Here is a 27,748-nt window from a genome sequence, read left to right as displayed (position 1 = left end):
ATATTGGAGGAAAATTTTTGTTGTATCAGTGATAGCTATTGCATTGCCTGTACACAGAGGTCCTAGTATTATGTTTCTAGTATGGATTTCAAGATGGATTCTGGGATGTTTCCAGAAGGATTCTAGTACAGTGGTTTTCAAAGTTTTCCCCTGGTAACTGCTCTTAAAAACATTGGGACATAACATACACCCACAGAACCCGAGACTCAAGAAACAGTACATTTAATTACCTGAACTGCACTCTGATATTTCTATTCAATTCAATTAAACTTTGTTTCATTAAAAATGCAAGTCAGAAGACACCATATTGCTTTCATCACCCACTTGTGACTTTCAGCTCACAATTTGGAAGGCACTGTTCTGAAAGAATAACCCATAAATGAGGCCGTCGTGTTTTTATATTGAAAGAAGCTCCAGCATCCTTCGCTTTCATGGAAAAATCAGTGTGAGTTTAAAATAGGCCAGAAAGACGTAAGGAGAAATTATACTCAATAACATTCTGAAGTTTATCCTGGTGTCCACAATTATATCTTCAGGGGTATAGACATTCTGCAGTATTTTAAAAAATTTTGGTTGTAATTAAATTTTTTCCGCAATCTTTACAGTAATAATTTGCAAAGGGCAAACATTCTTACAGATTAAGACTAACTTAGTGTTTCTCAAACTGAGATCCAAGGAGAGATTTTAGGTGGTCAATGAAAATTTCTTTCCATTAAAATGGGCATTATTTAAGTGTGAGAAAAACAGGTCTCATAAATAGAGTACTGTTGTGATGATCCATGCATGTTGTGAATCTTGATGAAGCTTGGTGTGAACTTCAATAATTTTGCCAATGCACTTCAGTTTCAGAAAACTTCAAGTCATAAGTGAACATTCGCCATAATTACTGTGCATGTTTATGCTAACTTATGTTCACATAAATGATTAATTTTGTTTGTAAAGATATTTAACATCACTTCAAAAGGATAAAACACTACTTACAAAACAGTTAAATTACTGCAGGAAATAAAAGTCAAATTTCTTAAATTATGGATATGGTTGCCTTCAAAGTCCCTGAAACATAAAAACAAAAATGATAAAGCTAAATTAATCATAGAAATAAATTGGTCAAGAATTATTTGCTTTCTCATAAAATATCTTTTTTTCACATGCTGTTTATTTCATATAGATTCCCACATGTAGCCACTTACATAAGAGCTGAAATAATACATATATGTAATGCTTCTTTTTCTGTGTTCCTAGTAAAAATGTTTTGAGTCACACCTGTATCATATGTTCATATGGGTACATATGTTATCCTGAGAAATGTGAAGAGAATGAGAAGTCAAATTAAAAAATTTGTTATGATAAATACCCACTTCCTTACCAGATATTTAATAGTGATATGTGTTAAACATCTGTCTACACCGCTCCCTTGTGGTATATTCAATAAAATCCTATCTCCTTAAAAAACGACAACCACCACCACAAAACATGTGTCTAGACTTACCGATGGCATTTCTCTAAGTGGTGTGAACCTATGTGCTGCAGAAGTCTGCAGAAGATTCTCATATTGCTGCAGAAGCTCCTGCCGTCAAAACAGTGTTTCACCTCTACGTCCCTTGCCTAAACACACCCTAGGAAAAATTCTCAATAACCTTTTACCACTGAGAACACCATCGTTTGCTTTATTATATTGCCACACAGGCTACACTGTCCTTGGTTTTCCAACTTCCAGTTCAGGGAGAAGCATAGAGACCCTACTTACACTCCCTTGCCGTGTGATGCTGTCACCAGCAGGAGTCTGGTCTGAGAAGTAAAACGTGTCAAAAAACGTATATTTTAGTGTCTCTTCTTTATGGTGATCATGAAGGCATTCTTTTATTGTCCCTGTTTTGTCTTATCGTTAGGTTTATGGTGGAAGTTTGTAGAACAGAGAGTTAGCCAAGGTTAGGGATATACTTTCAGGAGTAGGTCCTTAAATCTGTTCTGTCTACCCCAATACTTAGTTTTCTGGTCACCAAATAATATAGAGCTATTCAAGAACACTTGTGACTAAAGTATATGAGCTGAAGTATGACACAGGTATTAAAATCTGCCAGGGAAACATGGGTAACATTAAAAGAAACACCTATATTCTGCTGGGTAGGCTACATCTGGAATAGTCAGTTCTATTTTAGGCATTGCAATAAAAATAGACTTTGACAAATCAAGGCGTATCTGAACAATCTGGAAGACCAGGATGTAAGGGGCCTAGAAATCAAGTCAATTGAAGAAGAGGGTGTATTTGTGATAGAAAAGAGCAAAATAAGAGAGCTATATTTGAAGTCAGGCTGTAGAAGATATCATAGGGTTTTTCTATGTTGCATCAGGTTGCAACATTAGATTTACTGGGTGAAGGACACAAAATATTTCAAATTTCAGCTCACAATCTAGTGTCCAGAGAATAATCTTATTATTGCTACAGATATTTAGCAGAGGCAATATACCACAACTCAAGAATTTTGTAGACAGGATTTCTGTACTATATGGAATATTGTATTAAGTTTTAAATCTTGATTCTAGATCATCCTTCTAAAGAAAAAATTCTATTATCCTATGAAATTGGAAACTAAGTACCTATAGTACTACTTTTTTTGGTCATTAGCTTTGGTCAAAACTTCTGGTCTCTCACAATATATACTGTCAGTGACAGAGACCATCCATTTCTTTCCTCTTTTACTGCTGTTACCAAGAATCTACCACCAGGTGGTGATGCTTTCTTAAGTCTCACAAAGTATCCTTAGGTGAGTTGATATATTTTTCTTGTTAGTTACTATTGTAACATCTTTTTTCCTATTAAACCAACAAAAATATTTAAGTTTTAATTTATATTTATATATATACTTATATAAATACGTATATATAAGCATTAATTTACTAATTTGTAAAAATCAGTAAGAGGCACACCTCGAGGCATCATTTAGGGACTTTTGATTAAATTGTCAGTTTAGTTTAATTTTGAATTCATTTTAACCTTTATTGGGGAATTTGTTTTTGCTTTCTTCCTAAAATGAGAGGTTTTGGTCCTTGATACACAGGGATCCGGTTTGAGGCATAAACTTGAAAATTTTTTCTTTGATCTGAAGAACAACAGTAACACCACCAAAAATCTTGCCTGTTTCTTCTCAGCTTCCTCTCTTATCCCCTAGTGGCATTCTAAACATGCAAATCTCCTTAACCTCTACTTCCTCCCCCTACCTCTGAAACATTTCTGACTCCTATTTCAAGGAGAAAATTGAGGTGATGAGGCAGGGAGAACCCGCTGACCTTCTACTCCACATCTACACATCAGTATATGCCCTGGTCTCCTAGTCTCAAGAGGAAGAGATGACCCTTGTCCTGTTTTAAGCTAATCTCTCCATCTGTTTTCTTGAGTTTGGCTTATGTATGTGTATGTCCTCAAATATATTATCAATTTTGGCGAATGTTCTTTGGATGTTGTTTGCTTTCAGGTTTATATCTATGAATTAGGTGCAGGTAAGTCTGGCAGACACCCAGCCATAACAGCATAAATACATAACTACAGTTTGGTAGTCCAGGGCTAATTTGGTAGTTTTACAAAGTTGTTTCATGTTCACTTTTTACATGCCCTTGTCTTCATGGTCCGGGATGATGCTAAAGCTTGAGCCATCATATCCATGTTTTCTGGATAAGGAAAGAGAGGAAGAGCCTGCCTATTTCTCCTTAGGGAGATTTCCCAGAAGTTCCACACTATACTTCTTCCACCTTATTCATTGGAGCTTAGTCATGCGGCTATATCAAGATGTAGGAAAATCTGGGGATGTCGTATTTTCGCTGGGCACACTCCTGTCCCAAATAGATCAGTTCTGTTATTGAAAAAGGACATTGCCATTTGATATACATAAATTAGAGTTAGCTCATTAGTTATGTTATTTAGTTCTTCATATTCCTTTTGGTTACTATATCAATTATTTGGTGCATATATATTTATAATGTAATTTCTTTTGTGAGAAATTGCACACTATAGCATTTAAATGTCCTTCTTAGTGTTGTTTAATGCAAATTGGCCAGAATTTTACATACTTAGATAAAAAAATATGATGTCTGTTTTTTTTTTTTTTGGTTTGCATCTACACGGAATACTTTAGACCAGCCTTTTATTTTTGATCTGTCTTAATCACTTAGTTATAGTTGTATTTTTTTTTGTAAATAGCAATGAATTAGGTTTTGTTCTGTGAGCCAATGTGAAGATCTCTCTCTTTTTTTTAAAGATTTTATTTATTTATTTGACAGAGACACAGCGAGAGAGGGAACACAAGCAGGGGCAGTGGGAGAGGGAGAAGCAGGCTTCCCGCTGAGCAGGGAGCCCAATGCGGGGCTTGATCCCAGTATCCTGGGATCATGACCTGAGCTGAAGGCAGATGCTTAACCATCTGAGCCACCCAGGCACCCCCTCTTTTCTTTTTAATAAGTAAGTTAAACCCGCTTAAGTGTACTGATATGACTAATTTATCTGACTCCAGTCTGCTATTTAAAAATATTACCACATGGTTTTTATAGGTTAAAAAAACTCTCAACAAATTAAAAAAACTTTCTTTTAATCTTTAGAAAGGTTTGTATATTCTATTGGTTATCTTTATAATTATAACTTTACCCAATACATCGTATCTTCTCTTTCTTAGAGAATAACAATACTTATTAATTTCCTATTATAATTTATATTATAAGCAATGATAAAATGAGAATATATTGTCTTCGTTTCTGCTCCTTTACTTTTCTCCCACCATATGATTTTGATCAGTTATATGCTTTTTATTAATGTTTGCCTTAGGAATATCAAATATCTACATATTGGTAGATTTGTTGGTTTTAAGCGATGGATTTTGATTCCTGGATATTTTTGTTTATAGTTCCATGGTTATCGCTTTATTCATTTTGAAACTGTTTACTCATCTAAGATTATTATGTCTTCTTGCTGAATTGACCCCTTTATCATTGTGTGATATCCCTCTTTATCCCTGGTTATAGTCCCTGTTCTAAAGTCTATTTTTTCAATATTATTTTGTAGATGATAAAGTTCCTTCTCATCCATGCCAAGGGAGCAATGTTGTTTTGTGGCTTTCCATAGCCTAAGCATAATCTTGTTGGAACAGAATCGTAATATATGTACTCTTTGGTGACTTTTTCTTTATAATTCATATTATGTTCTTGAAACTGAGCCATGTTGATTGAAGTAGGGCTAGTTCATTCATTCTAAATGCTGTGTGTGTATCGCATTTTATTTTTCCATCTGGGTCCATGTCTTCCAGTACCTTGCTTCAAAATGTATTTTATTGTTTTCTATAATTTCAAATTCTTCATATTAGCTTCTCTTTTCTATAAATGAACCTACTTCATCTCCCATCAAAATAAGTTTAATTTACTCTCTTGATCTTTAGTTCACCTTTGGCTATTGCCCCATCTGTTCATGGGCTTATTTATTACTTATATTTCTAACTTTTTGAATTTCCAAACTTCTATTGTGGTGTTTACAGTTTTTATTTTTTGCTTTGAAAGAACTATAATAAAGGTTTTAATCTGTTGTCTGTCATATATCTTGCAAGCATATTATCCTGGGCTGTCATATGTCTCTTATTTTATGCATATTTTCCCACTAAATCAGTTAAATAATTTTTTTTTTACCAACACATCTAACAGATTTTTCAGTTTATACTTTGCTAAATAAAAGTTCATGTGCAAGGTAAAGATATTGTGATTAGTTTTAAAAGAACTGAATATTTATAAAGCAAAAATTATTATTACTAGCATTAAAATTGAGATAATACTATCAGGAATGCATATGAGATGACTTGTTTGGATAGTTAAAATTTAAAGATAGTAACTTTAGTGATGAAATTGTAAAAAGTCTGCCTCTATAGTAGTAAATCTTTTTTTTAGATTTATTTATTTATTGTATTGTGAGAGAGAAAGAGAGCTGGCATGTGGGAGTAGGGGGAGGAAGAGAGGGGGAGGGAGAGGGAGAAGGAGAGAGAATCTCAAGCAGACCCTGCGCAGAGCATGGAGCCCTACCTGGAGCTCGATCTCAAGACCCTGAGATCATGACCTGAGCTGAAACCAAGAGTTGGACGCTTAACCAGGGGTGCCTGTGTGACTCAATTGATTAAGCCTCCGACTCTTGATTTCGGTTCAGGTGGTGATCTCATGGTGGTGGGATCAAGCCCCATATGGGGCTCACAGTTCAGTGGGGAGTCTGCTTGGGATCCTCTCTCCCTCTCTCACTGCCCCTCCCCCCACTTGCGCACATGCTCTCTCTCTGAATCAATAAATCTTAAAAAAAAAAAAAAAGTTGGAAGCTTAACCGATTGAGCCATCCAGGTGCCCCTTTAGTAATAAATCTTAATTATTTAAAGGCACCTGGGTGGCTCAGTTGGTTAAGCATCTGCCTTTGGCTCAAGTCATGATCCTGGGGTCCTGGGATTGAGCACTGTATGGGGCTCCCTGCTCAGTGGGGAGTCTGCTTCTCCCTCTGACCCGCCCCCCCAGCACACGTGTGCTCTCTCTCTCTCAAATAAATAAATAAATAAAATCTTTAAAAAAATAGAGTTTTATCTGAGATGTAGATTTGGCTGCCTTTTAAAAAGCAAAGGAAATGCTTATTAATGTATTGCATAATATCTGCTACATTTGCTTCTGGTCTCAGCGCATGAATTTTTAATTGCTAATTTACTTATGTAAATATTAATCAATTTTGCTTTATTACTAAGTTTGGATTACTGAGCATGTAATAACTGTTTAATGTGTTCATTTGAAAAAAATTTAATTACAACAAAGGATATTGAACTTAATTTGCTCTTTTCTTGAATACTTTAGCTTGTCAACAAGGGGGGTACTATGCTGTCATACCAAGATGCCCTCTGGACTCAGTAATGATTCTGGGGATGTTTGTCTTCCTCTAAATAGTTCCAAACTAGTGTGTTTTGAATTATTATGTCTGCTTTTTATAGCACTTCCCACTCCTGCTTTACTATCAGGTTGAGAGTTGTCACTTCACACTAATGTTATGAACTTATCTTTCCCCTCTACTTTTTTTTTTAAGATTTTATTTGTCTATTTGTCAGAGAGAGAGAGAGAGAGAGAGCACAAGCAAGGGGTGAGCGGCAGGCAGAGGGAGAAGCAGGCTCCCTGCTGAGGAAGGAGCCCAATGCAGGACTCAATCCCAGCACCCTGTGATCATGACCTGAGCCAAAGGCAGATGCTTAACGACTGAGTCACCCAGGTGTCATTTTCCCCTCTACTTTTAATCTGGCTCTTCTACTCTGCTGTGAGCTTAGAAATCAAGCAACAAACAAAACTTCTGAGAATTTCCTACAAAATGAGAGACAGCGGAAGTTTTCATATAATACTGTATATGTGGTTTATTGATTGAACTTTTAAATAGTTATTTTGGTTACTTATTTATTCGTTTTTACCTGCATTTTAAAAAGGCAAATTTACTGGGTAACGGAGCTCTGAATAGGTAGAATGATACTTATTACCATAAGCAAAGTTACTGTAAACATTTCAGTGAGACATATTCTATTGTGATTAGACTTCAAAAATAAATTCTAAGTATCATATTCCCATGAGGCAGAATTTAGGAATGAGACTAAAGTGACTCAGTCTTTCTGTATCAAATTAATAGGTGAAAACAGACCGACAGAAGGAAGGAAGAAAGAGATGTTCTATAGCTGCTGGACATCCCTTCTGTCTTTCTTCTTCCTGCCTCCAAATTTTTTTTGTGCATGTGGGAGGTGTTTTATCTTGGCGAGAGTCTAGAGGAGTTAGTTTAGACAATGGGCACGTTTAATAACAAAACCATGCTAAAGTAATTTGAGGAAATGTGATATGACATTAACAACCTATAATTTTTAAAAACCCAATATCCAAAATGAGCTAGGCAAAACCAGGAAAGTTAGCTGACATCTTTAAGAAAAGGTTCATCAACTTACAGCCACTGCAGTCTTGGCATGTGCTGGCAAAGAGGTTTATCTGGTAACTGGGTAAGGACGTTATTCATCAATGTTCTGAAAAAGAAACGAAAGAAAAGAAGTCACATTTTTCTGGTTCTTTTCTCATCTTAAGTCAAACATGGTATTATCAGTATCCTTTATGAAACTGCAAAAATCTATTAAGTTAGTTGTCTTCTCTTTTTTTTTCTGTAAGTCTTGTTATATTTAAGTGCTTGTTAGTAATAAAATTCGACAAATGATAGTTGTCATATGGAGGAAGCAGCAATGTTAGTAACTGAAAGAAAGCCTGTGCCCTTCAAAAGTGGGTAGTGAGAAGGAGTTGATTTTTGATTAATGTTATTTTTCTTTACCAAGAATAATACCCGGCAGTAATGGTGTGCTTGAGAATATTTCAATAAAATATGCCAGTAAGGCTGTATTTAGTTTTGATGGGCTGATGTCCTAGAAGACAGAAGATCTTATAAAAATCATTAAAACTACAAAATAGCCTCACAGAAAATGATTAAAAGATGGTTTGTAGTTGGAAAGGCCTTTTTGGGGCTTTAACAATTCCATATTTAATGCTGTTAAACTTAAAGCAGTAATTTTTTTTCATGTCTTTTCCTTCAATTGAAATATTTGCTTTAATTTTTAGTACTTACAAGAAAATAAGAGAATTTAGTCCATAAAATGTTAGTGGGGAAATTCGACTGAGGTGATTATCTTCAATTATCCTGCCAGCCAGAAGAAAAAATTGATTCACTTATATATTTAGAATATAAAAACTAATACTATAAAATGCCACGTAAATTAAACATACAGCCATTCTAGTCTGTGGAGATCTTCAAAAACACCCGGCTTCAAGAAAGTTATTCTGTTATGACTGAGATACCTGAAAAAAGAGAAATGACTCCAATAAATGTGTTACCTTCTTTTTTCTTGATTTTTTAAAGATTTTATTTTTCAGTAATCTCTACACACAATGTGGGACTCAAACTCACAATCCTGAGATCAAGAGTCGCGTGCTCTTCTGACTGAGCCAGCAAGGCACCCCAAATGTGTTACTTTCTTGGTATCTTACAATAAGGAAAGGAAAAACAAGAATCATCCATCTTAGATTTTCTTATATGCTATTCTCATCACACCTTTTCCCTTCTTTTGGGTCTCTAAAAGGTCTTTGTCACTTACCTTTTTATGTCTAGGTTTTAGTTCCCCTTTAATCAATCAATCAATCAATCACTCTATTCATTCATTCACCTATGCCTTTACTCATCAAATTGTTTTGCGCACCTACTCTGTGGCACTATCATCCCTTTCTCTGAGGGGCTTTGAGTCTAGAGGGAAGACAGAATATGAACAAGTTATTATAGTAACGTGGGGAAAAGAGAGAAGTTTATAAGGTATGGCTGTTCTGACGTTGCAGCGAAGTTGGCTTTGTTGGGGGTGGGGAGAGCAGAGCGTGGAGGAGTCGGGACACAGAAGCCTTTACTAAAGGGGGCACAATTGGATGAACGGAGATTTGGATGAAGATGTCATTCGCAAAACAAAGAATGGGTAGGAGTTCACATAGGCAGAGGAGATTGCTTATGCAAAGGCAAGAGGTCGGAGAGAGAGCAACAAGTGAAGGGATCACCAGGCATTTCAGTGCAGCCTTACCATGAAGGGGCTGGGAAGAGAGACTGAGGATGAACCTGGGAGGCAGGTGGGGGTCTGTTCTGGGAAAAAAAGGACATTGCATGCCTTACCAAAGAGTTTGACCCCACCTTACCTACCCAACTTTACTTCTTATCCTTCTGCAGAGTGAACCAACTCTGTTCTGTTACGTTGATCTCGCCCTCCCTCCGTGTTTATTCCTACCTCAGTCTCTTTAGGACAGCAATGCGCTGCCTGACTCTGCTGTCAGCTTGAGTCCTGGCTTTGCTACTTATTAACAGTGTGACCCTAAGCAAGCCGTTAACTTCTGAAAGCCTCAGTTTCCCCAACTCTAAAATGGAGGTAATATTAGTACCTGCTTTATTGGGTTGTGGTAACATTGGAGGCAATGTATGTCATAATCACTCAGTACATATTTATTACAACAGCACCTCTGTTCATGCCTACAATTCTGATTTCTTTCCTTTTTCCTCTCTGCCTATGATTCATATGCAACTTTTAGTTGAAATTTTACTTCCACGGATACATGGACCACACTGATTTCTCTCTTTTCTCCATTCTGACAGTTTTTAGAGTTGACATCTTATAAAATTTCTCCTGCCGGCTGTCTCCCCTGTCTCCAGCAGGTTTGACTTTTGCTTAGAGATAGCAAGAGATGATGCCCTGTATTAGAACCACTTCTTTCCCTCCCCTGTAAACCTGGAACCCCATTTAGGCACAAGAAGGGTAAAGAATAACTACAACACCTCTCATGACCACCTCAGGGCTCTCCTTTATTTATTTATTTATTTATTTATTTATTTATTTATTTATTTATATTTATGTATTCATTATTTATTTGTTTACTTGTTTTTTCTTTCAAGATTTTATTTAAATTCAACTTAGTTAACATATAGTGTAGTATTAGTTTCAGGAGTAGAATTTAGTGATTCATCACTTGCATATAACACCCAGTGCTCATCCCAACAAGTGCCCTCCTTAATGCCCATCACCCACTTACCCTTCCTCCCACCCCCTCCCCTCTAGCCACCCTCAGTTCCCTATAGTTAAGAGTCTCTTATAGTTTGCCTCTCTCTCTGGTTTTATCTTATTTTGTTTTTCCTTCCCTTCTCCTCTGTTCATCTGTTTTGTTTCTTAAATTCCACATATGAGTGAAATCATATGGTATTTGTCTTTCTCTGACTGACTCATTTCCCTCAACATAATACCCTCTAGTTCCATCCACGTCGTTGCAAATGGCAAGATGTCATTCTTTTTGATGGCTGAGTAATAATCTATTGTATATATATACACATTTTCTTTATCCATGCATCGTTTGATAGACATTTGGGCTCTTTCCATATCTTGACTATTGTGGACAGTGATACTACAAATATTGGAGTGCATGTGCCTCAGAGGTCTCCTTTTAAAGCCAATAGCAATCCCCTAGGTACATTTGACCCACTCCCATATCCTATACCCATCTGTTTAGCCCAATCCTGTTTATTTTCCTGAGTCATCCTTCACTGCTCCAGACCCCAAATGGTCACTCGTTTCAGTGAATCTTTTTTTTTTTTAGATTTATTTTATTTATTTATTTTAGAGAGCAAGAGAGTGAGAGAGAGCATGTGCACGCACAAGTGGGGAGAGGGGAATAGGGAAAGGGAGAGAATCTCAAGCAGACTCCGCTCTGAATGCAGAGCCCAGTGAGGCTGGGCTCGATCCCACGATCTGAGATCATGACCTGAGCCAAAATGAAGAGTCGGACGCTTAACTGACTGAGCTGCCCAGGCGCCCCTTTCAGTGAATCTTAATAGCGGTTTTGATCTGAACAACACAGGTTTAGGATTTAATTAAGGAACTTCTTTTCATCATTCTTTAATTGTTGTGTGCATACTGGTTTTGTTTCCCCACCCTAGACCGTAAGCTTCTGGACTGCGAGAGGCATGCCTCTCTCTAGTGGTAACATAGCCCTTTACCTGAAACATTCAGGTGTAAGCCGCTGGAAGGCAGCCTGTCTGACTTATCTTTCTATCCCACCTCCCCATGGTGTCTAGCTGAAAAATTACACACTATAAGGGCTAATGAATATTTATGGAAGAATGAAAAGCAGGAATCCAATGATTATCGCTGATAACCTGGAAGTATGTAACATCTTTAACAACCAACCAAACAATATTCCAGTGCTATGAGTAACCATGGAAGGAGATGGAGGACCCTTTAAAATTTGTGGTACTATTCTTCACATCCGTTGAACTTTATACCAAATCTGGACTATCTTTCACATCCATTGAACATTAAACCAAGCAGAAGTTTTGAACAGATTCATGGGGGATTAGAGAGATAGTCAGGAGTCTAATGGGAATGAATCCAATATCGACTTTGGGTGATTTGCCAAGACAGGAAAGAGCAGGGATGGGATAGAAGGGAAGAGGACTTGGCAAAAGTGGCTACTCTTAAGACATTGAGTCTCCAGGGCCCTTCTTCCATTTTGCTAGTGAAATGATTAGACAGCCTTTCCTCAATCCCAAACCCTCATGCCACAAACTAGGAATCTGACTGGAATGAGTTTCTTGGATTAGGATTAAAAAAAGTGGTATAAGATAGAAAGCAAGGGGGGCAGAAATAGAAATATAGGGAGTTGTTGATTTATGCGAGTTTTGGTTATACTTCCATGCCATTACTTCTTACAGGAGGTTAGGTTCAGCTGCTTAGTAAAACTCAGTGAAATGGAACTTTGAGAAAGCCGATTTTAAAAAGCTTTGCTAACTACAATGAAATATTACTTCATACCCATTAGGATGGCTGTTTTAGAAAAAAAAAAATCCCCAAACAGCAAACCCCCAGAAAATAAGAAGTATTGATGAAGATGTGAAGAAATAAGGGCTGTTGAATTCAGGACTCACGCAGAAGCTTGTCTGAGTCGGAACCCCAAGGGCACAGGGCTGTGCTGACCCTTCTGTGGATGTGGGCAGGAGGGCTGTGTGCAATGGACAAACTGTGGAATGGGCAAAGTAATTGGCATGGGTACTTACAGTTTAGTAAGACTGTGGAGTCCTCTGAACGCATAGATGGATATGGATCTAATCTTATTGTTTTGCAGGGACCTGTGGAGAGAATTATAAAAAAATCATAATGAAACAGAGTTTCAGTTTTGCAAGATGTAAAGAGCTCTTTGGATGGGTGGTGGTGCCTGTAACACAATAGGAATGTATTTAATGGCTCTGAATGTACCTTGTAATTGGTTAAGATGGTACATTTTACATCCTATGTATTTTAGCACAATAAACATTTTTTTTAATTAAAAAAAGGTAAACATAACACAATAAGTTAGGGAAACTAGATATCATGTCATTTTGTTTTGCTATTAAGTTCGGGTATGATTAGGCAAGTTTTATTTAGAAATTCTAGTTATAAAGATGAACATGTAATAGTTAAAATTTAATATTTGAATTTTCTATAAGTAAAACTTTAATGCACAGTAAAGCACTCAATAATCAAACAGGCCCAGAAGTCAGACTTTTTAACATTTCCTGCTATAATAGGAAGATCAGCATTTAGCAAAGAGCTGGCAAAAGTACAAGTATGTGATATCTTTAAGGCCTTGGATCATATTTTATGGTAATCACAAATCTGCCCAACAAGTCAGCTTTAATTTCATTAATTTGACACCCCAAGCCTTGCTCCAAAAAGTGTTTGAGGAAGCTTATAAGGAGTATTTATGGCAAAAGAAAAAAATGAAATAAAAAGACTCAGGACTTGAAGAATACAAATTAGACTGGCATGTCAAGACAAGAATGCAGTCTTAAATAGTTAACTAGTCATCCAGGATGATTGGCCTTGGGTTAACTGGAGGTCAAAGGAAATAGGTACCAGAGCGCAAGCAAATGCATCAAATGCACCCTTGCAAAGCTTTGTACCTCTGCGTGTACTGGCCCCAGGTTGTAAGAAATGACAAAGTAAGGGCTTTGAGCCTGACTTCTTGTTCTGAATACAGGTCATCATTGTCCTTTAGGGCGTTCTGAAGTTTATATATATATATATATATTAATATTTGATATAATAATATATATATTTATAAATATTAGGAGCAATAAGGAAGAAACCAATATGAACACATTTTTTTAAAAAAGATTTATTTATTTGAGAGAGAGAGAGAGCGAGCATGGGGTTGGGGGGGCAGAAGCAGAGGGAGAGAGAATCTCCAGCAGACGCCCTGCTGAGCACAGAGCCCACTCGGGCTCAATCTCACAACCCTGAGATCATGACTTGAGCCAAAATCAAGAGTCGGACACGGGATGCCTGCGTGGCTCAGTTGGTTAAGCATCTGCCTTCAGCTCAGGTCATGATTCCAGAGTCCCAGAATCAAGCCCCGCATCAGGCTCCCTGCTCAGTGGGGAATCTACTTCTGCCTCTGACCCTCCCCCCTCTCATGTTCTCTCTCTCAAATAAATAAATAAAATCTTAAAAAAAAAATAAAAGAGTTGGACACTTAACCAACTGAGCCACCCAGGCAACCTCAGTGTGAACAAATTCTTAGTTAATTAGAAATTTTGACTAAAAGGGGTTCCCTATTTCTCGAACATGCAAGAAAACCTAACTTTGATTGTAAAAATGTTATTATTAAATTTATTATGCTTTTAACAATTTCACAGAACATGCTGTGGTTCCAATTACATAATAGGGAATGCATCTTTTTCACTAATACACAGAGAAGCTTTAGCATGTATTTATTTGTTTCTAAGTATTTTAATGATCAGTGATTAATAGACTGTATTGCATGGAGGTTGAGCAAAGCTATATCTCTAATAATCAGGTAGAATTTTTTTTTTTGTAATTAGGCTATTTTGATCTACCAGTTAAAACAAACTGGCTGTTCAAGAAGTAATTTGGGGCGCCCGGCTGGCCCAGTCAGTAGAGCACATGACTCTTGATCTCGGGGTTGTGGGTGTGAGCCCCACTTTGGGTGTAGAGATTACTTAAAAAGAAAATCTTTAAAAAATTAGTTCAATGTTTATTGTGTAAAAATACTAAACTACTGTGTTATATAAGCCTGAATTTTGATACCTAAATTGGGAGTATTAACGCCTTTCAGACATGTGGACGTAAGGTGGTGCTACGGATCCGAAAAATCCTTCGGTCTCCAAAAATCAGAAAATAGAATAGCCGAAGCAGCCTCTTGAAGTTTTTACATAAGGCCTAATTTTGAAAAGCTCTTCTCTGCTGACTGTTAAACATCCAGAATAAAGTTCTGAAAGCCATTTTTATTGAAATTTTTATTTTTTTAATATGAAACACACTTTGTTGCAGATTATCTGGGTTTTGAGTACATTTCATTGGATGAAGTAGATTAATTTTTCTTCTGATTTTGCTCTATTTCTATTTGTTTTCTTAAAGAAGAATGTACAGATAGATATAGATCTATGTGTGAGGTTTCTTCAGTGTAAAACCAGAACTAAAACCGACACAGGTATGAAAATGAAACTAGGAATTCTGGGATGTTTTCTAGTTAGCATGATTCAGGCACAGGATATTTAAACCCAACAGTTCAAGTATGATATGATTGAGTCACAGAGTTGGACTAAATAACAGGTAAACATACCCCGGGCCATTATGGATTTTTGGAGTATACATGAAAATGCTGAACTGATGGGAACCTAGCACGTCAGATACTACTTGAGGCGAAAATAAAACAAGCTGCACGGCAGATACGAAAATGGAATGAAGTCCCCCAAACAACATGCTCTGGGGTTTCAAACCACCACAACTTGCTCTCTTAGCTGGAGACGGAATTTGCAAACGTGGAAGAAAATTCTTCACAGGCTAGTGTGTGGCAGGAGAACTCAAAACTTACGTGCTCCAGTTTTTTTTGGAAATAAGTATCTGTAACTTTTCTAGAATGGCTTCTAGAACTCCTCAAAAAAAAGAGTTGCCTGGTAGTCTCTAGCTAACAGCTAAATAATTTCCTGAGGAGGCATTAGACTTAAACAGTGGTGTAGTGCTGGTCCGTGCAGAAGGGGGAAGAGATAGGCCAAAACAATGTGAGTTAATTTTAACACTGGGAATTAAATTTTTTCTTACAGCTTCTGAAGATTATGGTACTTCTTGAAGCCATCAGGAGGAAGCTTTCTTATTAAGTTCCACTGAAGTGACCTGAAATAAATGTAAGTTGTGGTTCTTAAAGTGTTTTTTTCTTTACTTTTATACTACAACAGTATAAATAATTATAAGCTTTATTTACTTTAGCACCAGCCTTCAGGAAACATTTTATTTCATGATGTTACTCTCATATCCACAGTACCATTTGAACTAGGTCTAACTGTTAGTTTGGTATTATTACAGATATTTATCTTTTCTTAAATTTAGGTTACAACATTGTCATTCTAACAAAACACAAAAGTAATGAAACTGGGAAAACAGTTGTCAGTTACATTTTCCTTTCCTCTTTTTATTTAACAGACACTAGAAAGCATCTCGTTTTTGAAGTGGCAATAAAAACAGTGTGTTCTGTTTAAAGCACATTCAAGAACTTAAGTAATTTGATATTCTTCAATATTGCATTGCTCACATCCCACTACCTTTACTTCCTTTCAAAATTCTTTATGAAGGCAACTGTCAATTGGTAAGTACAACTGAACCGTCTTTATTCAATGTGATTTCATTTCAATTTCTAGTAAATTGTATAGATTCACTTGAATCACAATTTGATATGTAGCTTGCCGCAAACCAGGTCCATATAATTGTGGTTGTACTGGGAAGGATTTTAATTTTTTAAAGAAAAGCAATGTGAGGTAGTAGGGAAAAAAATTAAAGAAGCAAAAAAACCAAACCAAACAGAACAACACCCAAACCATTGCAATTGGAGTCTCTTGCATGAACCATACATAATCTTTCCTTGTCAGTCTCTTTAACTGTGAAAGCATCTGTTTGTACTAAATGACCTGTAATAATATAATGCAATTGTTACTGTCTTTATATAATACGGTGGAGCAGATGCTCCTTGTGAAGTGAACAATAGACTGCATTGTGTGCAGGTTGTCCGCTGTGGGATAAACCTTTGGAGATGCTTGATAGGCAAAAAGGACTCAGGTGATGACCACATCGTACAGTAGGCGCTACCAGTGTTAGTTGTTATGTTGCTTTGGACCAGTGCTGCTTAAACTTGATAATGAAGACTTCTTAAGGCAAAATAGTTTCTCAGACTCCTCAGGACACAGTTTTGGAATCTAATTTGAGAAACGCTATTCTAGAGTTTAGGAGACCATGTATTCTCAATGGGTATGTTATTGCTCCAAGGTGTGAAAACCGGTTCTTAAGGAGGGAAAAAACATCTTACCTTTTTAAATGGATGAAGAACAGGTATACATAAACAGAGATACTGTATATGTGTTCTATTAAAATTTCACAGCAGGGGACAAATAGGAAAAAATGTCTAAAAGGGCTTGGGGGGGCAGTAATGAAAAGAAAAAAATTTAAGAAACACTGTTCTGGACTATACATAGCAGTCACTTAGTGGTTTTTAATGAATGAATGCCAAAGGCTGATTAACTACGAACTCTCTCTTGAAATCTTTCTTAGCTGCCAGGCGATCACTAAATGTTCTTTCATTCCTTATGTTAGCTAATTGAGAATTCCTGTTCTACTAATCATTCTTCCTTGGCTTGGATCTTCAATTCTGCTTTACATCATGTATTACATGTTTGTGTTGTATAAAAATGAACGGTTGAATATTTGAGTTTGATTTAAAAATATGGATTAAGCTTAGTGTGTTTTCAAAAATGTGTTCATTCATTCATTCATTCATTCATTTTCTCAACATATGTTGAATTCCATTTGCACTTTGGAAGAAAAGGATAATGTCACTGCTCTTAAGAAGCTTATACTCTATTTGGTTGACAAAGAACATATTTTGTCTATAAATAGAGAGTTTTCTTTGGACCATGACTTCAGTTTTATAGCCCAGGGCTAAAAAGGCCATCATCTTGTTTTATTTTTATTTTATTTATTTTCTTTTGACTTCAATTAAAAAACAGTGTTTAGAGCTTATTATATTCCATTAGGAACTTTGGAGGATATATAGAAAAGCCAAGTTGTAGGTCCCCATTGAGCTTATGGCACTTCCTTTTTTCTGGTAGAGAAGATTAGGACCCTAATCACTATAGCGCAAGGAAGAATGTTTGATGTGCTTCAAAGAGACACAAGTGGGGTTCTATGAGAGAATCCAAGAGGAAGAGGCTAATTGCACCTGAGTGGGAAGGTTACTCTGGAGGGAAGGAAAGCTCATTTAAGGATTCCTAAGTAATGTTTCTTAGAAAGTTGGTTTTTTTTTTGATAGTGCCTAGGATTTATAGGCTACTTCTTTCTAAATGATGTCAAATATTTTAACAAATAGCATTCTCCATATTTTCATAATACCCTGTTGAAATGGAAAAAGGTAGGTGGTATTATTCTCACTGAATAGGACAAGCCAAAAAACTTTTTAATATGATAAATTCTTGGGTTTTAAAGTGTAATATTCCAAGTCTGACTCTTTACAAAGTGGTGTGTGTATGCGAAAGAGAGAAACTACCTAGTTTAATTATTATTGTCAAAGCTAGCCATAGTTTTGATAAAGTTCTTACAATCAGATTATGTAGTTTAGTGATTGAATTCTAGGATCTTATAGTCAGCCCTCACACAGTCAAAACTAATGTTTAGGAAGCCAGAACAATGCATAAATAATCATATTTATTTGTTTGTCTCTTTTGTTCAATTGCGTTTATGTGAAATGTCTTAAAAATCCCAACTTCAATACATATTACTTGGATTATTGGTTTCTTTGATACTTATATATGATTTAGTCCATTTCTGACATTTCCCTATGAGAGTTCCAATTCAAAATATGGAACGAGCTCAGTAATAAAATTTGATATTTACTCTTCTAATGTATTTGCTGTAAAGCCCACAGTTCCTTTTCTCTATGGAATTGAACGAAGACTGGGGCGAGGTGTGATGTTGAGTCGGAGTTCTGCAGAGTAAAGTAGAAATGGACAACCTGAATCAAGCTGCTCAACCCAAAGCACAAGAAATTACTATTTTTTTTTTTTAAATAAAGTGTTACAGACACAAACTCCTGAGCTTTATTTCTCCATCTCCAAATTCCTGTTGAGAATTTCTACTGACTGACCTGTTAACTTCAAGTTGAAAAAGGCATCTAAAATTGGGAGTCCTAATCTTTCCCACTTACTGTCACCCAGTCTCCTCATTCTCCCACCACTCTATTACTCGGGATGGAAACTCTGAAGTCATCTTGGACCCTTCCTTCTCTCTTGCTTTCCTATACCCCTTCTTCACGAGGAGCTGTCCCATCCCAGTTTCTATACCAAGGCTTGAAGACTGGTGGCTCACAGGAGTGCACACACTTCTTTATAAATATATGTACGAATGGTTGTACTAATGGCTGTATGAATGTATGTATGAATGTACTGAGCCAGAACAGTTTTTTACTTTAATTTGAATCCGAATACCTTTGGGTATTCTTTAGGGGCATGCACCTTCTGGTTAGTATTGCCTATCTTCTTCCATCCCTCCAGTTCTGTCCCTCTCTTCCTTTCTTATGCAAAGTTTAGCTAAGTTGTAGAAGAACGGATTCAATTCTTACTTTTAGGAAAGTGAAAAATGAGATTGGCAGCATCAGGGTATTCTTTGACTCATTTTCTGATAATTTGATACAAACAGTGGGGGTGATAAATGTTTCTCTTTGAAAATAGAATGAAATCATTTCAAGTTTTATACCGAGCAGGTCAAGTCATGATTTAAATCATGGAAACTCTCCACAGAACCTCAGATTATTTTTTTATTCTAGTAAAATATTATTATTGTTTTCTAGTAAGACTAATCACTATGAAAAAGAGCTCTGGTGACTTGAGGATAGGATAGAATGCTAGCCTTAGTCCGGGTGGGACTGTCACCTCCTTCGGAAAACAAGTCTTTGTGGTTTAACCTGCTTGATGTTCTTAGCTCATTGCCAATTTGGATAAGTTCTTTAGGTCTTACTTACTCAGTTGAGTAAACCCACCCAGATTTTGTTAATTTAATGCCACTACTGTCTACAGGAACTCTGAGCTCTAGCTCTCTCTGCCTCTTATAGTTCAAGCATATGAGTTGCTCTGTTATGTGGTTTGGGTTGGCAAAGGCAGGACTTATTTGTAAACTTAAGAATTACTCCTATTTTATCTTCATATACTCAAAAGTCAGAGCCATACAGCACTAAAACATCTGGATGAAACAAAAGACTCAGCAAAAACATTGGATTAAAGTATCTACCCTCCCCTTATTTCTTTTGAAAAGTTTCAGACAAATGTGTGTGACTGTGTCGCTAAAGTTTGCTGAATTCAAATTAGTACTGGATCAACAAACCACTTATTATGAGGATAATTTTCTTCTACATCCATAAGTTTGAGTTACTCGGGGGGGGGGGGGAAACAACATCCACATCTCTGTGCCAAATGTGATTCAGAAGAGTTAGATTTTAAGTATGAATTCATAAAAATGAGTATGTTATCCAATTTATTTCACCTGTTTTCTTTTTTTATTCATAGATAAGAGTGTTTCCAACAAAGTCTAAAAGAGCTTTCAATAAATGTCAGTTCTTGTAATAAGAAAACTCTATATAATAGGTTAACTGGCAGCCTTTTTTCTTTAGTAGCACATAAATGATGACATCTTTTGTTTAGATAAAATATGATACTAAATATTAATAGGATTATTATGAAGGTCTAAATAAGTTACTATATCTAAATACTCCATAGGTTTATTATGAAGGACTAAATAAATTAATATATAGAATAATTTAGAGTGGGGCCTAACATTTAATAAATGTAAAATAAATAGCAGCAATCATTATAATTGACCGAGAGCAATGACATCATCTTTGAATAAAAATGCATTAATAATGACAAGGCCTTAATTATGATACAATTTTACAGGTGCTATTCTGGCTGTCAGGATGAAGCCATTCTTTTCTACTTACATTACAGTCACATTTGAAGAAACTGATGGAACAGCTCGTAAATTGGTCTCATCACAGTCAACCTTTAAACCTCGGCAAAGACATTGCATGGGCACAGAACCGACCACTGAATAAGGAGGAAGTTGTAAGGAATGGGGATAGTGAGGGACCAGGAAGAGGAGGGTAATGAAAAGAAAGAAATGAAAAGCTATGAGAAAATTATTTAGTACAAAAGTGTTTTACCTAAGCAATATGGGCAATGCTTTAAATTAAGGTTACAAAGTTTGCTTTTAATTTAATGTTAAAATCATGCTACAACATTAAGATAAGAAAACAGACACATTTACCAGCCCATGCATTTCTGTAAATAGCTGACTGCTCTTCTCTATTTACTGCAAAATGAATGAAGTCATCTGCTTTTACTCACCCGAGGAGAGTGATTATGTCCAGGGGTGACATGATAGTGTGTGATGGGCTTTAATGTCCATATTAAAGCTGCTACTTAAGAATAAAGTATTTATTAATAGCATAATCAAACCCTTAATGAAAGACTAAGTCATTTTTAACTAGTGAGAAAGAGAACTAAACATGAACTTAGAGTGTTGGTAGAATTCTTTTTTTTTTTCTTCTGGAAAATTCAGGAGTTCTTTAAAGGATTATTTTTAAATGATCTTCTTTTGGCTTATGTAGGGATGTAGGGATGTCTAAAATGTCATTTATGGGAGTGAACTTTTTTTATGCATAGCCAGCCATTCTATTCTCCCTGCTAGTGTCAGGAAGAGGGAGAATTGGATGTATGACTTTGGCCATCTTGTGGGACTGCAGTCATAGTCTTAAAGATGTGATCCCATAGTTCTAAAGTCTACTAGAGACTTGCAGTGATGTGTTCATCTAGCTCAATAGTAGAATAGGATCGTTATTCAGTATAATAGAGTCTGATTCCTGCCTATGTGGGGAATGATTGATTAACGAGAACCATGAGGAGTGCTTCCCCTCTACATTTACTTTGAAACCCTAACCCGTAGATCAGAGGTTACAGACTCATGTCTGCAGGGGACTGGTGAAATAGGTGTAGGCCTTGTCCAGATGTCCCAGTGGACCAGCTTCTCCAGTTGTCATGTTAGGACAGGAATACATGTAGCCAAGTCAACAACTTTCTCATAAGAAGCCAGAAATACAATGTTGTATAGATAATTACCTATTTAAAAAATGAGGATAGCCAACTCAAAATATTTTAAAACATCACAGAACAAACAAAACTTTCTATGAGAATTTTCTGCTTGTAGGCTTCCAGTTTTTGATCTTTTACAGTAAAGCTTCCAGAGAGCAGAAAAGTGTCTTAATGGCAAAGTAGAGATTTCTATGACAAAGCTGGTGGATGATTGTTAATGAGCACAGTTGGCTAGTAAATAGGAGACTTTGACCTAGTAAATATCCCTTTGCTCAGCTATGGGGTGACAGGTGTTCTTCCTCTCCTTCCAAATAACTCTACCGCCTATTTTACAGGGTTATAAGAGATCAAAATCATAACTTAGGTTTTGTGTTTTCTGTAAACAGAGTCTCCGCCAAGGACTTTTAAACAGTTTTATGGTTGTAAGTAACCGTTTTGGCTGTGGATCTCAGAAGCTGAAAACTGATTTTGTCTCCAAGTTATAAGCCATATCCAACATGAGTGTTGTGGGTTGGGAAGAATGTGGGTTGGGAAAGAGGGTGGAGGTTTTGAGAGTGAAACTAGGAAGGGTAAAAATGGAGGGAGTGAAATTAGCATTACTTCCAGCATGTTTTTTCCATTTATACTGATGGAGTTAAGATAATTCATATATGTTGATTACAGGGTTACCTGTAATAGGGAAAAATAAAAAAAATAACACCGAAATATCCAACATCAAAAGAATGATTAAGCACATTATGACACTTAAAAATATATTATATAGTATATTCAAAAGGAGCTTGTAACAGCATGGATACCTGATTATGCTAAAATGCTAAATGAAAATATGATAAAAATGGTTTGTACAGGAAATTTCAACAATGTTAAAATAAAAAAGATGAATAATGTGCCAGCAGGTTAATGCTGGTAGCCTCTGAGTGGTGAAACTATGGTTGAGTAAACAAACAATTCTTTCTAAATCTTTGTACTTTCCATATCCCTCAAATTTGAACTCTAATACTATGTTAATGATAGATATATTTTCCATGATATTGTTCCTGAGAGGTGACTTTATAAATGTGAATTCCTCACATTCTTTCACCCAGCCAAAAATTATTATAAGCCATTCTTAGTTTAATTTCCAATAAGTCCTTATAATAATCTGATTTAAATAAAGTGGTAAAATAGGAACTTTAAGTTTCACCCCCAAATTTTACACTACACTTTCCATTCTGTTTTATTGCTTTTTTATTACCACCCCTTCCTGAACTGTCTTTAAAGAATGCTAATTGAAAATTACATATTTGTTCTTTACCAAAAACTGATAAATTTTTTTTTTTTGATATATCATTTAATGTATAGCTCCATTCTTCCCATTAGTTATACTTAGGACACATTTCTCCCAGAGTTCAAGATTAGGCAAAAAGTTATTTCTCTTGCTGACTTGATCTGTTTTTCCCCACCATTTGTTTGTTTTTGCTTTACAAGCCAAGCTATAAAAGTTATGTAACCCATTATCTTCCTTCTTTAGCCTGATGACTACAAAATTCAGAACTAAGCTTTGGACACAGGTATTGAACTTTTCTCAGTGAGGATTTCCTTATATAATTTTTCTTCCCATTCCTTTCCCCATTCACTGTTGATTTTTTTGTCTTATATGTTATACTAATGGCTTAAGTCTGTTAGTAGCCATATTTTTATTGTAAATTGCCTAAAATCCAGTTGGGAATAAGGAGATATAAAAAGATTCAATTAAAATTTAAGAAATGAAAATAAAAGGCTATCCAATAAAACAAAAAAAATAATAACTATGTTTTGAGATAACATGGCATAATCCATTAATTTTTTTGCATTATATTAGCAGGTAAATTATACCTGCTACCTTTTTTCTTTCCCAAAAGGTTTTAGGGATCAAATAATTTGGTCTCTGTGAGAAAATGTGAGGCTGAGACAGACTGCTGAGTAGCCTGTGGGTTTACAGGATGGATGTATGCACCCTTAAATTGGGGACTGTTAGTAGCTTTTTATTAATCTCATTTGAATACTGAAGACAAAAAAAAATTAAACCTTTTTAAAAAAGCTGGACTTCACAATTTGTGATAGAACATAAAGGAAAAATTATTGTAAAGGGTCCCCCTTCCCTCCCACTATCTAACCAAGGACCAAATTATAACTCCAAGGCACAAATTTACATTTGCATAGTTTATTAGAATAAACAAAATTTCTTTAAAAGGAGTTGTTTATGAGATCTTCCTGTTCTAAAATATCACAGTCAGTCCTGAGGTTATACCCTCCCACAGCCCCTCCCGTGTTTTTGGAAGTTTTCAGCACGTGACTAAGCATAGCAGGTTATAATTAATGAGGCTTTTTTGCAGTTCTAAAGTAGTTTAGACCCCAGAAGCTTTTTCACTTGCAAATATTAAAATGCGAACAGCTTCTCTGTTCTTCTGTTTCTACAATTTCTTTTGTATCAGAGTCTATAATGATTGTGAAAAAGGGACATAAGATAGCAACCCTGACTGATGGACATTAATTTTGTTCACAATATCTGGCATGCTATATTGCTTTTATACTTAAGATCCCTGAGTCACTTTTAAATAAAATCCCCAAATTAAGGCTGCATGTCTAATAGAGTTTGCTGTTAGAAAACTATAGTTTACCATTTAAAAAAATATGTTGGATCCAACTTTTAAAAACATGGTATCTTTTTATGAACTCATGGAAAAGGAGACTCAATCCTTCTGATTACTTACAGCATTCAGATGTTCGTGTCTCAAAGGGATATGAGGAAGTCATTCTGTAGTAATTGGTCATATACTTGTCAAATTGCAAAGGCCATCCATTGTTGTCTCCTAAAATAAAAATCAGAGAGCAGAAAATTTCAAGAAAACAGAAATATTCTGGTGTGTTGGGAAAAACAGTTCTTCCCTTTAAAAGAAACAAGAGATTCTCAGACCTAGGGAGATTAACATCATCTGGGAGCTTATTGACAAATGCAAATTTCTGGGTCCCCCACCTAGAGGTCCTGATTTTATAGGTCCAGATGGGTCCCCAAGTCTCCATTATGGGCACTGTAGGTGATTCTTCAGCAAGTAGTGTTTGAACCACATTTAAAGAAACAGTACTTTCTTAAGTATTGAAATACAACACACTGTTCCTAGCATATTAATTATGATTTCCTCAGTCTTCTTCTATCATTTAAACTGATGTTGGAGGTGTGTCGACATGGATAGACAGTCATGATTGTTAAAGAAAAGAAGAAAAAAATAACATGCCCAGCATGATTGCATTCCATTTTTTTTTTTCTTTTTAAAAGGGCACTATGGTGTCACATGGATGGTTTTAAGAGGAGTTCTCTTCTGAATGCTTACCATCTTTTCTCATCTATATTTTCTGATTTTGATATTCAGCTCCTGTATAATTTAAAAAAACCCACAAGAATAGTAAACGTCTTTCTTTGGGGAGAAAAAAAGAAAAATTTTTTTTTCTCAAAATTACTTATGACCTTAGTTATTTTTAAACATAAGAGACAATGAAGCCAATCATGTGATAGAATGGACTATGAATGGGGGTGTAGGCACAACTTCTCTGGAGATCTTTGCAGATGGTACAAGCCTTCACCCTACTGGGGGAGTTTGAATGTGATCCTTTCCAGAGGTTCTAAAATTTTTTCAGAATGTTGCCGGGACTCTTTAAGGATGCATAAACATATGAGCAGATGATAAAAACTATAAAGTTTATCTTGTTTTTATAAACTAGTATTAAATCTAGCATTGATTTTTTTTTTTTTAAAGATTTCACTTATTTATTTGAGAGAGAGTGACAGAGATAGAGAGAGCAGGAGCGGGGAGGAGAGGGAGAAGCAGGCTCCCCACTGAGCAGAGAGCCTGACTTGGGGCTCGATCCCAGGACCCCGGAATCATGACCTGACCTGAAGGCAGACACTTAACTGACTGAGCCACCCAGGTGCCCCAAATCTAGCATTGACTTTATAAATTATTTCTGCCATGGATGTGTAATTCAAATCTGAGACTTAAATCCAGATATTACAACTTTGTACAGTTGTGTAGATTTGGTGACATGGTCTTGATCCATGTCTTGAACCATGGTTCCTCGGTTTACTACAAGCATCTCAAATTCAACATTTCTGAGATGCAATTCATTATATTTTTCCATATAATCTTGTTACTCCTCCTAAATTCTCTGGATTGGTGAATGGTCCCCACAATCTATCAAACTGCCTGAAACTGAAAGGTTAAATTTCTGGGAATATGCTCATATCTGAAGAAATATAATTTGTATGATTTCCCCCCTTCTCCAGGTTATTTTCTTATTTTTCCACACTCATTAACTCCTCCATGAAGATCATCTTTGGAAAAGGAAAGGTATAGTAACATAAATGCTATTTATACTCGTAAAATTGACTTCCTTTTGTAAAGAAATCTCATGAAAAGAAGAGATTATTTAAACATTGTATTTAAAATATTCTCCTTCTTCTAGCATGCTTCATTAGTTTTAAAACTTGTCTGTTACAGAAGACTTCAAAATAAAGGTAGCCAAGTAATAGAATGAGACCTCAATTCGGAGGGAGATAAGTGATGGATGGCCCTCAAGTTTACCAACTGCGTTGGTAAAACCGTTATTTTTATTTTTATTTTTCATTTGAATACAAATTTTATTTCACAAAAGACAACATGATTCCTCCAAAATAAAAATCAGGAACACCTTTAAAGCTTTCATTCCAACCAGGCAGACGCATCGTGCCTTCCTGTGCCACCACGCTCGTCACGCATTCACGGCGGGCCCTCGCCTGTGGAGGGTTGGGCACCACGAGGCTGCCCGGAAACCTCCGGAGAAAATGCACATGCTAAATCTATTTTCCAGTCGAACTTTCCAGTGAATGTTGGCATTACCCGGGGGGATATGTGAGATATGTGTAAGGCTGAAACTCCAAAGGATCAAAGTGGTTAGCCATCAGACATAGTCCAGCCCCCAGTGTTGATTAGGCAGGTGTGGAGGGGGATGACTGGGGGTCAGGGTGGCACTGGTAACTGGCCTGTCCACAAACTCCACAGTGCACCGCTCTGGGCCATTGTCGCCACAGGGTGCACGCTCCAGTTCCAGAAACTTGATGGTGTTTGGGGCCGATGTCACCAGGTTGTGCCGTGGCACAAATAGAGTCGTCTGGAGGCCTCGTGCTGGCCATTATTGCCTGAGGTTAAAGCCATTCAACGGGAGACCCCAGCTGGGCACCAGTAACTAGGTGGCCAGGAACAACATCCTAGAAATAGCAAATACCAGCCATCGAATACCCAGGAACCAGTTCAAGGTGCCTCCCCAGCCTTTGACATCATGAGGATGATTTCTCGGGCAGAGAAACAGGAAGAAGGGGAGGAAATTAGAGAGACTGAGCTTGTACGGCCAAACAGAGACTACAAGTTATTGAAACCATGGTGGATTTTGTGCAGTTTGCTCCTCCTCTGTTCTATACTGGGTTTAGAATGCTTTCGTGTTCTTTAGAAGTTGGTAACTCAAGTCTATGTTGTCCAGACCTCGAGCAGCTAGGGTTCTTGTTATAGATATGTTTCTACCGTTTGGATGCACGCAAGTGAGACTGGACGTTTGTAGATACCCGTCTTGTGGGTCTCTAGCGCGAGCTGGGGCAGTTACTGTAGCCTGCCTCACGGTTCAGTTTCACAGGTAAAGAGATGATTAGCAGTACTAGTGACCAGTGGCAACAGTAGCAGGTGCTTCTCGATCTTGAGCTTGCATGTGGTGATTTGTCCCCACTCTTAACTCCTGCTTCTATAGCCTTTACAATGATTCTATAAACACCTTCTTCTTTGTATGAAATCTCTTTTTTCTTAAGGGCTCCTCCCCAGACCCTAATCTAGAGTGGTTTCTGTTTCCTTCTCCCAGAAGAGATTGTGGATAAAGACTCTCAAGGATGGAAACATTGGATTGATGATCTGACCTGGTTGGTTTTGAAGATAATGGCTATACTGT

At 36.5% G+C, this 27,748-nt stretch overlaps 1 protein-coding gene across 1 annotated transcript in view; it reads right to left on the bottom strand.

Moving 5' to 3' along the window:
- Positions 1 to 27,748, bottom strand: part of RXFP1 (relaxin family peptide receptor 1) — a 98,319-nt gene that overhangs the window by 15,502 nt on the left and 55,069 nt on the right. The window contains exons 3-10 of the mRNA XM_032413076.1: positions 24,496 to 24,594; positions 20,614 to 20,719; positions 15,684 to 15,755; positions 12,638 to 12,709; positions 8,791 to 8,862; positions 8,633 to 8,704; positions 7,971 to 8,045; positions 982 to 1,053 (exon numbers count right to left, since the gene is read on the bottom strand). Coding sequence (XP_032268967.1) covers positions 982 to 1,053; positions 7,971 to 8,045; positions 8,633 to 8,704; positions 8,791 to 8,862; positions 12,638 to 12,709; positions 15,684 to 15,755; positions 20,614 to 20,719; positions 24,496 to 24,594 — 640 coding nt within the window. The remainder of the gene's footprint in view (positions 1 to 981; positions 1,054 to 7,970; positions 8,046 to 8,632; positions 8,705 to 8,790; positions 8,863 to 12,637; positions 12,710 to 15,683; positions 15,756 to 20,613; positions 20,720 to 24,495; positions 24,595 to 27,748) is intronic.

Source organism: Phoca vitulina, unplaced genomic scaffold (genome assembly GCF_004348235.1).
Source record: "Phoca vitulina isolate PV1807 unplaced genomic scaffold, GSC_HSeal_1.0 scaffold14, whole genome shotgun sequence".
Classification (NCBI taxonomy): Eukaryota; Metazoa; Chordata; class Mammalia; order Carnivora; family Phocidae; genus Phoca; species Phoca vitulina.
The sequence above is the reverse complement of the archived record's forward strand: the minus strand, read 5'-3'. Positions and strand labels throughout refer to the sequence as shown.